This window comes from Musa acuminata, chromosome BXJ1-2, assembly GCF_036884655.1.
Source record: "Musa acuminata AAA Group cultivar baxijiao chromosome BXJ1-2, Cavendish_Baxijiao_AAA, whole genome shotgun sequence".
In the NCBI taxonomy this organism is placed as follows: Eukaryota; Viridiplantae; Streptophyta; class Magnoliopsida; order Zingiberales; family Musaceae; genus Musa; species Musa acuminata.
The window spans coordinates 16,152,536-16,164,874 of NC_088328.1; the positions used below are offsets into that span (position 1 = coordinate 16,152,536).

General features: G+C 38.1%; 1 protein-coding gene across 1 annotated transcript; it reads right to left on the bottom strand.

Annotated features, from left to right (window-relative positions):
• Nucleotides 1–7,633: 7,633 nt before the first annotated feature.
• On the bottom strand, nt 7,634–12,138 carry LOC135612290 (10 kDa chaperonin, mitochondrial-like). Its single transcript, XM_065108407.1, has 3 exons — nt 11,980–12,138; nt 8,529–8,668; nt 7,634–7,945 (listed from the first exon to the last, which is right to left on the bottom strand). The coding sequence occupies exons 1-3, from the start codon at nt 12,082–12,084 to the stop codon at nt 7,897–7,899; spliced, it is 294 nt and encodes a 97-aa protein (XP_064964479.1). The 5' UTR covers nt 12,085–12,138; the 3' UTR covers nt 7,634–7,896.
• Nucleotides 12,139–12,339: the final 201 nt, after the last annotated feature.

The following is a 12,339-nucleotide window of genomic DNA, read 5'->3' on the forward strand; positions in this document are numbered from 1 at the left end:
CGAGTCCACGGCCCGAAGCTTTCTGTCGATACGTCGACCGATCCACCGACCCGACGTCCAATCTTCTGACATGTTCCTCCGGCACAACATGATTTTCCTGCTTTAATTGTCTCATCCTGATCGAAGCATCCTGCGTCACTCAAAACGCAGATTAAATCATAAACATATATCAAGTAGTTTCATCATCAAAATACGAGATTCAATAGAACACAGCCCCCATATGCTGATGACCAAGGCTTTCATCCGATGCAAAATTCGATGCATGCACGGAAGACCCGCCTCTATACCATGGCCTTCACTCCTTGAATCCATAGCCCTTCTTGCCGTCGTGTTGTTCACCGAAGTGGAGCTTCCAATAGCTCCCGATCATACCTCCGTATGATCTAGTCCCTCACTGGACTATGTCATGTGTATCGTATTGCCATGAACTGTTCCACCACGGTCCGCCGCACCATGTCACCTCCTGGTGACATCTCTATTGCATTCTGATCCTTGTGGGATGAACTCGAATTGTGATCCCTCCATGTGTGGCCTTTGCCAATACATCGCAGGGTCTCTTCCACCTTCGATTTTGTTCACTCCTTTGGCAATCGGCCTTCATCCACCCACTCTTGGGTTACACCTAGATGAAGCACCGCTCTAGGACAATCTGTCGCCTAGTAGCTCCCGAAGTCCCCCGACTTCGCTGCAATTAGTGCACCATTGTCTGGATCCTAGGTCTCTACCCCTACTAGCACAATTTCCGCTGTGCACCGCTTCCTTCATGGCAACTTGAATGGTAATACTATGGCATATTCTTCAAGAGTACCCGCCTCCGCATCCTTTTGCCCCGTGCCAAAGCCTTCTGAACCCAACTTTGCCTCCGCAAGTTGAGTCGCCTTAGTTCCTCCATCAAATGCTTCTCCGAGATAAGGTGCATATGCCTAGAAGCTCCCTTCGTCTTTGGCACCATACAAGATGAGTCCGCTCCATCAGAATGAAGGACCCATGGAACAACATGATCCTGCTCTTGCCTCTGCAAGAGTTCATGTCCTTGACCTCTGTCCAAGGAAAGCACTGTGCCTCCACTTTATGTTCCATCTTCTATGCTGGCTCCCTTCATGCGGCTTGGGTACTTCACCAAGTTACACCCAAGTTGCTTCGCTCCTCGTTTTGCATTGAGTTGATGGTGGCCCTCGCGCCCACCATTCCACGGGTCAGCCCTCCCTTGAGTCCGATCTCCATATCGACTCCAAGTGTGCCTTCATTTGTGTTGCTTTGGGTCGCTCCCCCACTTGATCTCGCAATGCATCCATCAATGCATTCTCTCGAGCGAGATCATGCGATGACTCCTCGTCGCTTGCTCAGTCCATTGAGCTTCGTGGAGTTGTTGTTTGTTGAGGTACTCCTCAACATGTGAGGTCCATCCCACATGATTCTCCCTCTAGAGAGCCGGGACTTATCCCTCCTGGATAACTGTCCCGTTGGAGCAACATCTCTCTTAGTTTCGGAGACCACCATCCCCTTGGACTACTCCAATTTGCTGAACAAACTGTGCATTGTTCTGCCTCCTGCAAACGCACTTGCTAGATTGCGACTCCATGTCAATACAGCCCCCGCTGCAACACTCAAGGCCTAGCAACATGCTGAACTTGTTGTATACTTCAACCTCCTACGGACGTATCCTTCACATGCCGAAGAGAAAGTTTCAATGCTCCATGGCGCCGAGTTTCGATCGCCTTGGGATGATTGCGAATATTCCATCGTCCGCATACACGCCCATGTGTGAGTACCAAATTCTTTGAGTTAGCAATTCCCCTCACCTCTGTGAGCTTTACACAACTCTTTCGATCGCTGAGCAACTTATTCCACCTTGTATGGTCTCATCCTTACCAAGCGCCTCGTTTGCCTTGAGCACCATCAAGTATAATTGTCAACGTTGAGCCGTAGCTCAAACTCAGCCTTCCCAACCTTTGTGTGCTCCGTATTCCTCCAAGCTTGCCTGTTCTCGTGGTGCCTCTTGCGTGAAGGGTTGGCTATTCCTCTGAATGCCAATCTCAGATGCTCGCTCCTCCGAGCGACTCCTTTTCCCTACATCTTCATGCTTGTTTTCCCCCAAACGGTCGCGCGTGTGCTGACTGCCCTCAACGCAGCCCCGCTAGGTCCCCCACGTTTGCATGCTAAGTGTTTCTATGAGTGCTTGTCCCGCTCTGATACCATCTGTCACAAACTTAGTTGGTTTTGCCTAAGTCGTGCGGCACCCTTGCGTTTCCGTCCGCAAAGGTCAGCCTCCCCGAAGCCTCCCATGGTCCCTTAGAACCCACAAAAGAGAGAACGGGATAGAGAAAACGCCTCACTCAGGATCCACAAGCAAACATTCCAGGAAACACTTCATAGACAATGTAAATTACAAATAGACTTTACAAGCTCTGAACAGTTGCACAACAAAGGGTCAAAATGATCCACTACATACCGAAAATCTCTTACAAGTGTCCACATGACACAACCTTTATTTACAAGCCTAAAGTGGCCACCAAACCCAACTAAAATAGGACTATTAAGCCTTCGGTTGTCCCTCTACATGCTAGGTATAGTATGAACATATCAAAAGACACGAACATACATAAGCATTACATCAAACATCCTGTTTAGAAATTTGTCCGTGATAGCCCGTACCCGGAAGACCCGAAAATTTATATTTTTGGCTCCATTTTTTAAACCATTTGGGGTCTATAAATACCCCACTTGGGCAACAAGAAAGGAGTAAGAATTCTTGAGAAAAAAACTGAGTAAGATTTGTCAAAACTGTGAGTTCTCTCCTCCTAGTGCTTAGAGTTAGTCCTAAAAGAGGTGTATGAAAGACTACTTATAAAATAGTGACATGTAAAGATTATCTCCTAAACCTGTGAAAAAGAGAAAGTGTTGTAAGAGGATAGTTGGTCTTCATCCATTGAAGAAAGACCGATAATGGATGCCGGTGGCCTTAACAGAGGAGGAATCAGGAGTGGATGTAGGTCACGACGACTGAACCAATATAAAATTGGTGTGCCTCCCTTTCTCTACTTGTTCATTTATATTGCAATCTGATTTCTTACTCTCACTACGCTTATTACCCTTTCGTACATGTTTTAAAGTTAACATCTTTTTTTATACGACTTTATCGTATTAAGTTTTGAATTATCGACGTAATTTTATGTACGCACTCATTCACCCCACCCCCTCTTAGTGCCGACTCGATCCTAACATATAGTGGTTCAGTCGTTATGACTTACGTCGACTTCTGATTCCCCCTCCGTTGAGGCCATCGGCATCCACTAACGACCTTCCTTCAATGGGCGAAGACCAACTACCCTCTTACAACTCTTTTCTCTTTTTCATAAGTTTAGGAGATAACCTTTACACCCCTCAAGGTAACCCTCACACACCTCCCTTAAAATAACCTCTACGCTCAAAGAGGAGAGAATTCAACTTTTCAACACTTTTATCTCATAATCACAGCCTCTTTCTACTCAATTTCTTGCTTCTCCAAGTAGGAAAGACTGGGGTATTTATAGACCTAAAATAACTTCAAAAATGGAGCTAAAAAAGGTCTTATTACTAGGTTCCCGGGTCCTAGTGGTACCACCGTCTATGCTGGGTGGTACTACCGCCTACAGCACTAACATTAGGCGGTACCACCACCCAGACTGGTAGTACCATCGCTTGACACAATCTGGGAGACTGTATCTATATAGTACCACCGCATAGTCTAGTAGTACCACCGCTTGACATAAGGAGACTATGTCTGGGTGGTACCACCGCCTAGTCTAGTGGTGCCATCGCTTGGGCCAACTATAAGTCACTGAATGGGTCTTTCACTTGACCCAGAACAATCCCAATTCAGGCCTAATTGGCCCCTAATTTCTAAACCAACTCAATTAGAACTAAAACTACTTCGATCTAGACAATTATTATAAAGCATTAATCAAATGTCCAACATATCATTGGTTCATCCGACACTTCGTTCAACCCTTCAGTACATCGTCCTCTCCTTCGACATATTGCCCAATCAGCATGTTGTCTTCCCGCAACACCCAATCTCCTTGGCGCAATATCCGATCTTCTTGGCTCGATACTCAGACTCATGGCACAAAAGCCTTCTGCTAACACATCGATCGATCCTTAAGCTCAACGTTCAATCTTCTAACATATTCCACTTCGACTCAACATTGATTCTTCCTACTTTAATCAAATTGTCTTTCCATGATCGATGCTAGTCCTACATCACTCAAAATGCATATTATATCACAAACTTATCAATTGATTTCATCATCAAAATCCGAGATTCAACATCTTGAGGATGACATGATCAATGGGAGCGATCATTTCAGGAACATAGTTTCTGCACATGATCATATAGAATCTCAACCTTCCATATCGAATGATAGATTGGTTATAGTTCATAGCACTTCTCATGTACAAACTAGTGTTAAACAACCAAAATTGAGATTCCACAAGTTGTTGACGGTATTCTAACAGATCAAGCAGTTCAGGAATTACAACAAGCTCCTGAACAATTAGTTAAACCATAAATTCCTCAAGTAAATATTAGTACAACATTAAGAAGATCTACTAGAAATAAAATATCATTAATTCATAGTGATTGTGTTATATATCTACGAGAATCTGGCTATAATATTGGAGTTGAAAATGGTCCTAAAACCTTTTCATAGGCCATGAGTTGTAAATAGTCATATTTGTGGCATGATGCTATGAAAGAGGAGATGAATTTCATAAACAGCAACAGAGTTAGGAATCTTGTAGAGTTGCATAATGGAGCAAAGGCTATTAATAGGCTGCAAATGGGTCTTTAAGACCAAGAAAGATTTGTTAGGCAACATTGAGAGATACAAGGCAAGACTTATTGTAAAAGGATTTACTCAAAAAGAGGAAATCGATTATACGGAGAAGTTTTCTCTGGTATCTAAAAAAGATTCTCTTTGTATCATGTTAGCATTGGTTGCTTATTTTGACCTTCAGTTACAACAAATGGATGAAAAATTATATTTCTTAATGGAGATCTAGAAGAGGAGGTTTATATGAAACAACCAAAAGGTTTCTCCTCTAGTATTGATGAACACTTAGTTTGTACACTTAAGATCTAGATGAGGAGGTTTATATGAAACAACCTGAAGGTTTCTCCTCTAGTATTGGTGAACACTTAGTTTATAAGTTTAAAAAATCTATATACAGTTTAAAACAAGCCTCCCGCCAATGGTATTTTAAATTCTATGGAGTGATTTCTTTGTTTGGATTTGTTGAAAATTTTATGGATCAATGTATATACTAGAAGATCGGTGGGAGTAAAATATATTTTCTTGTTTTACACGTAGATGATATTTTGCTTGCAACCAACGATAAGGGTTTGCTACATGAGGTGAAATAATTCCTTTCTAAAAACTTTGATATGAAAGATATGGGTAAAGCATCTTATGTCATTGGCATTAATATCCATATAGATAGACCTCAAGGTATTTAAGTCTATCACAAGAAACCTATATCAATAAGTTTTTAGAAAGATTTTAGATGAAAGATTGTTTACCAAATGTTGCTCCCATTATGAAAGGTGATAGGTTCAATTTGAACCAATGCCCAAAGAGCAACCTCGGGAGGGAATCAATGAAAAACATTCTATATGCTTTTGCCATAGAATGGCTTATGTATGCCCAGGCCTGTACTAGACCTAATATTGCATTTGTTGTGGAGATGCTAGGTCGATATCAGAGTAATCCAAGTATAAACTACTAGAGAGTTGCAAAGAAAGTGATGAGGTATCTTCAAGAAACCAAAGATTATATGTTTATGTATAGACATACAAATAATCTAGATGTGATTAGCTACTTAGATTCAAACTTTGTCAACTATGTTGATTCTCGTAAATCAATATTAAGATACATTTTTATGATGACTGGTGGAGCTATTTCTGGGAGAAGTGTCAAGTAGACCTTGACTGCTACTTCTACCATAAAAGCTGAGTTTGTCTCTTTGAGGTTACTTCTATAGCTTAAGAGTTTCATTTATGGACTTAGAATCAGGGATTCTATTTCTAGGTCGATTAAAAATTTTCTACTACGATTCAACCGCTGTCTTTATAGCTAAAAACAATAAAATTAAAAGTCAAAGTAAACAGATCGATATTAAGTATTTAATCAAAAAAATATATAAAAGAAAATAAAATGATCATTGACCATATTCGCACTAAATTGATGATGGTTAATTCTTTGACTAAAGATTTGCCACCTCTGAAATTCAAGAATCATATAGAGAAAATGAGACTTGAATCTACTTTGTAATTATATTGAAACTCTTATATATTGTGATATGTTTTCATTTATGTATATATTAATTTGAGAAAATATAAGGTTTATTTATTAAGTAATATTATCACATTAAGATTAATTCTTAAGAAACTAAATACATCATGATACATGATGACCAAGTGAGAGAATGTAACCATTATCATAAATTCCTCGTCCATTATTATTAATTTAATATTTTAATTTTTTCATTAATTATTATTATTAATTTTTTATTTGTTATCATTAAATTTTTTTTCGTTATGATCCAAAAGTTAGAATTAATTCTTGAATGTACCTAAAGAGAAATCATTGCTAAAATTTTTAACAATAATACCAAAAGATATACATTTTTTGTTTCCGCATTAATTTCCTTATGTTTGATGGTTTAAAAGCATATTTTGATCTTAAATTTTCTAACAATTTATTCTTGATTAATAGGTGCATGAAAATCAAAATTCCATTGATCTTTGTTGATCAAATCGAGAAAAATAAAAAAAATGACCCTTGGATGATTGTTTTATTTAAGATCGGATAATAAAGGAAAATTAATAATAAAATAGATTGAATCAACCGAGCATTTTGGTTTTCAATGAAATGTTCTTCTCAAAATTAAGTTTTACTCTCACTGCATTAGAAAAAAGAACCTGCCTTTTTCCCTCCTCCAGCCTCAAAGTAGGTCACCACCTATAATTGTCATGCCTATTAAGCCATGATCGTATCTCATTGCCAATGCCTATTAAACCATCCTACCATAATTGTTTCCTATTTTTACAAAGAGAAAAAGCACCACATATTACTGAAAAGAGAGTAACTATTCGTATCAGAGCGAACCAAATTAGCCCATTAAAGCAACTAAAAGCGGAGCAAGTGGGACGTGCAAAGCCAAATAAAATCTGTGATCATAAATTACTCCACTGGAGAGTGCTGAATTATCCTAACATCAGAGATAATGGAGATAATTTCATTATCCAAATGGAATCAATAAGATTTGGCTTACTAGCTCCAATAAGAGTATTTCGAATATTTTCTTTTATTTGTGAAGCAAGGGGAAAATATATATTTTGCAAATTCTTTGCCTTATGGTAGCAAAATTTGCAAGTAGGGTAAACACCATCTGCTGATGTATCTATTCAGAACCAAAAAAAACAAAACAAAACAAATTGTTTGCATGGAATCCACACATTATGAACTTATTCTTCATCATGACGTCCCATTCAAGAGAAACGAACTTCTTAGGATCACAGAATGTTCAACAGAGATTGCATGTATATATAGCTAGAAATCACATATCCAACACAGAAAGCACCAAGATAAAATGATCACAACACTATTCGGAAGATTTCATTCAATGATTTCATCATCATCGTTAAGAGAATCTAAAACTTGCAGATGCACTGGATGTTCACATCCTATTTAATTTTTCAAGAGAAAGTAAGATGTTTATTTCTGTAGTTTCTGGTTTGATCCACCAAGCTGTCACAAAATGATAACAAGACAGAAGGACTACAACCGAGCAACTTGAATTATATTACCTCAGTAATAACACAAATCAAGCCGATATTAATTGACACAGTGGAGATCAGTCACAAAGGGTCCCAAGTATGTCATCATCTCTGTAGAGGAGATACCTGATCCACAACCAAGCCAGAAATATCAGCATCAAGAACATGAACATATCTGCTTTTGTGTTCAGCTAATGATACAAAACACAGTTGCCTTTTTGCCAAATCTCACTACCATCAGTGAATTATAAAGTCCCAAATAGCAAGGGTCGCTATAAGCCTTACCAAGTCAATGATTATAGACTTTTTTGTTTAACAAAGATAGATTCATGATAATAGATGCATGCATAGGCATCACTGAGAAACCCACATGCATAAACATCACAGAAATATCTATTTCAAGGGAATGTTTGGGCATCCAAAAAATTGACGTGAACACTTAAACCCTGTGTATGCCAGGAAGTAGATCCCTCCTTGTGGTCATGGCATTTATCTAAGAGTCGATCTGATCATTGGTCATATCTGGTAGCATGATGAAAAAACATGCCAACATCCACAAATTATAATATTCCTATGTTGAGCAGTTAGCATGAACTTCAGAAATATTCCTATTCAGAAATTACATTTGTTTTAAAATTTTATTTTACGAATTTAAATTTAGAAAGGCAGAGAGAGAGAGAGAGAGAGAGAGAGAGAGTCTAAAACATACTCTTTTTCTCCAAGCTTCACCTCAGTGCCACCATACTCTGGTAGCAGAACAGTATCCCCTTCACTCACACAGACAGGAATAAGTTTTCCATCCCTATCACGTGCACCAGGACCTATGGCTATGACCTTTCCAGAGTTCAACTACAAATAAAATTACACACAAAGATAAGTGATAACTCAATACTTAAGCAAAAAAGACACAGAAAATGTCCCACAAATATTTTCTATCAAAGGCTTATCTGATGGAAATAGTTCAATGAGTGAAAATCATCATATGCTAGAGAAACATGAAATTGATCTATTTATATGATGTTCAAGGTCCACAAATATATGCAACAGTATCCAAGCATATCAACCTAAGACCCCTACATAACAAGGAAAGTACATCAGCATCCCATTCAATCCCAACCAAAATAACAAACTTAAGTGTCAGTGATTCTCCTTGGCGGTAATTTACATGGCCACCTATTTAGCATGGACAAGGATATGGGATAAAGAAATGACATGATCCTAATATGCAGACATAGTATGGCATAGATATGGTAATAATTGTTACATGCTTATTTTCATATGTAGGTATGGTTATATACTTTATACAATACAAACAATTAATAGTCACCAACAAATAAAACTTATGAGAAAAAGCATCCAAATAACTAGCAACAATCACAAAAAAACATGAACCATATATACAAAAATAAAGAAATAGAAAATTTAGTTTACACATATATTGCCAATATTTGACATGTCTCAAAGCCTTATCCAGATTATTTGAATTTGCAAATACATTAGCACAAATAAATGTAGATAATGCAAATTTGAACTACTCGACAGTTGTACAATTATCTGGTGACTGTCAGAGTACAGCCAATGATTTCAAAAGGTGCTCACCTAAGCACTCGGGCGAGACGAGGTGAGGCCTGAGCGCCTCGTTTAGTATCCAGGCAACACGCTTCAAAGAGGCATCGCCTAGGCGTTCACCCGAGCCCGGGCGCTTCGAGCGAGCGCCCAGGTTAAATCAGGTGATCGAACCAATGTGTTAGGTCTAATTCGATCGCATTTGCATTAGTTGGTTCAATCGAACCAACTAAAGCAACGATATCAACCTCTCTCTGTTGCCCCTCGCGACTTCCCCAACCCTAACTTGACTCTTACCGTCGACATTTTCTTTCTGTTGCCGATGCCGCTATCGCTGCTCTCTGCCACCGCTGCCATTGTCGCTACTTGCCGCTGCTCTCAGTCAATAGCCTCAATCTCTTCTTTTCTCACACTTGACTCAGTATATTGTAAACAGTATACTGTTACTGTATACTAGCATATACTGTTAAGAGTATACTATTAATAGTATTTTTTATTAGAATAATAATATATTATTTCGATTTTAATACTATTAATCTTTATTTATTTAAATAATCATATTTATTAATTATATTATATATTTTTATATTTTAGTGCCTTTCTTTGCTCGTGCACCTCAGGTGTTTTGGAACATTAGCGTCTTTTAACGCCTAGCGTTTTTTAAATCACTAAATACAACATGGGCATGGCAACCATTTTTAAGTCTGTCCTTGATAGATGGTCATAGGACCAAAATAGTTAACACCTCATACTAGCAAAGTAAAAGAGTTTTTATTCTTTTTTCACATTTGATAAAAACTTAGTGTTCTACAATTATTTTAGATTATTATTATCATCATTGCCAAAAGAAGGAAACAGTAAGTTTCTGTTCTCGCTCAAAAGAAAAGCATTCAAAGTGTAACATGCCAAATGAAACATGTAGATAAAATTTGCACAAAACATGTTTGAAGATTGAAAATTTAACATCTTCCTTGTTTATTTATCAGATTAGAACATTATCACAGAAATTAATGCATCAGCTCTACTTCATTACCAGTTGACACAACCACAGATGTACTGAGAACCAATGGTCTTTTCTCATGCACGAGAAATACAGTTTGCAACATGCAAGGGGATACATATTGTAATATAAAGAAGGTTGAGTCAAACAGAATGGTAAAATAAGGCAAAGCAAAGAAGAGAGAAGCAAAAAGAAAATCAATAATTGATTAGAAGACAAAGAGAAAAAAATTCCCAGAAAATAATAGGAATTCACACTGCAGAAACAGGAACCAAACAACAAGGTGAAGCATGGTAAACAATAAATAAGAAATCTTGCAAAATGAAATTGCAAATATTGCATAACATTCGTAAAGCCAAAATTGACCTCAAACAAGTTTTTCACATTCAGAAAGTAACAAAAGATCATTTTATCTGACAAAATAAGCTCTTAAAATATAAATGAATCCATTTTGAACAAGAAAGCAATAATGTATATGAAAACAAACACAATAAGAAAACAAGGCATTTGAGGAAACATAAAATTTGGACTATATCTGAGGCTTCTTTTTGTTGATAACGTTTAACTATTCTGACAAATATATATGGCCAAAGTAACTCCCTTGATGACTAATAGTAGAAAGTATGATGCATATGCAAATGATCCCACACATACCAACAAGGAATTGATCTAGCTTGGTTGATTAGATGAATAATAAGGATGAAGTCAGATGATGAAGCAGAAAAAATCAACCATATAGCACAAATGGGACAAACACAAAAAAAAAAATGCAATAAATTTGCATAGTCTTCTGTAGGAAATTGGGTACCATCAAGAAATCTGAAGAGTTCAACTAACATAAGAAGTGATAGACCAGCCATGATCAAAATCAAACAAATCTAATTTAGGCAGCTTCAATAATGTATACAGGGAGGAAGAAGGTAACCATATCAGAAGATAGTTTTATTTCCTCATTGAAAGTCGTACCATAAAGAAATATCGGATCATAAAGTATTTCAAAAGGATTCTTGCTGACTCAGTACTGGAGTAACGAGTCTTAAATTTTTCATTGCTGAGAAATAAGTTTTTAAGCTGGCGGAAGGCTCTCACTCTTCTTATCTCTTGCTACTTAAATCTTTACTTCCCTCCATTTTCCTGTTTCTGCTCATCACCAATTATTCTACTCGTGAAATGGTGTAAGATCTCTATTTCTTCTATTTTATTGCCTCACTCTCCAGTCCAATGATCATATAGACAAAAACCCCAAGTGTAATCCATCGGTCCTTTAAGGTCTTTCTTAAATATTGATATCTGCAGTATAAAAGATAAAATTTGCTGCTTGCTCACCGGCTATGAAAAAGAGTTAAAAAAAGCTTATTGGACTCACTCAAGAATCACAAGTAACATAAACCTATTAGACCCAACTGATCAATCTGTCACAAGACCAGATCATTCATCATTCCCCCACAATTAATCGATCCACTTATTCATATGATAAACCAAGCCAATACTCACACCACGGCGAGTAGATTTCACTAGCAAAGAGCCTTTTGATACACGCCATTAGCGGAGAAGAAGCGATCCCATACAGCAAAAGAGGCTAATTTTTATATACCTTGGTGGTTTTCTCCGGGAGTAGGATTCCGGCACTGGTCTTCGAAGGAGGGATTATTTTCTCCACGAGAACGCGGTTGAGGGAAGGAATCAAACGCCTTGCCATGGATGGCTCCCAGAAGCAGAAGAGGGAACCACGCTTCCGATGCCGCACGACGTCGAGTAGGGTAGGGTTTAAGAAGCGTTTGTTGGCTTCCAAAATACCTGAAATACCCCCATTGGATGATTGAAAATTACGCATTTGTTATCCCATGACTCTGCATTTTGATAAGGGCAAAAGTGCAAGTCTGATAACCCGTAAGCGTTGGGTTTTAGAACAGCTGGGAAGGTTCGAGAACACGATCCTCTCCGTGCCGGAAAT

Coding starts and splice junctions, on each gene's coding strand:
- LOC135612290 (XM_065108407.1), bottom strand. CDS start 12,084: ATGGCAAGGCGTTTGATTCCTTCCCTCAACCGCGTTCTCGTGGAGAAA. Junction 8,669..11,979: donor TCCCGGAGAAAACCACCAAG/GTATATAAAAAT, acceptor TTTTATTTGTAG/TTGAACTCTGGAAAGGTCAT. Junction 7,946..8,528: donor GTGAAGCTTGGAGAAAAAGA/GTATGTTTTAGA, acceptor GTTGTGGATCAG/GTATCTCCTCTACAGAGATG.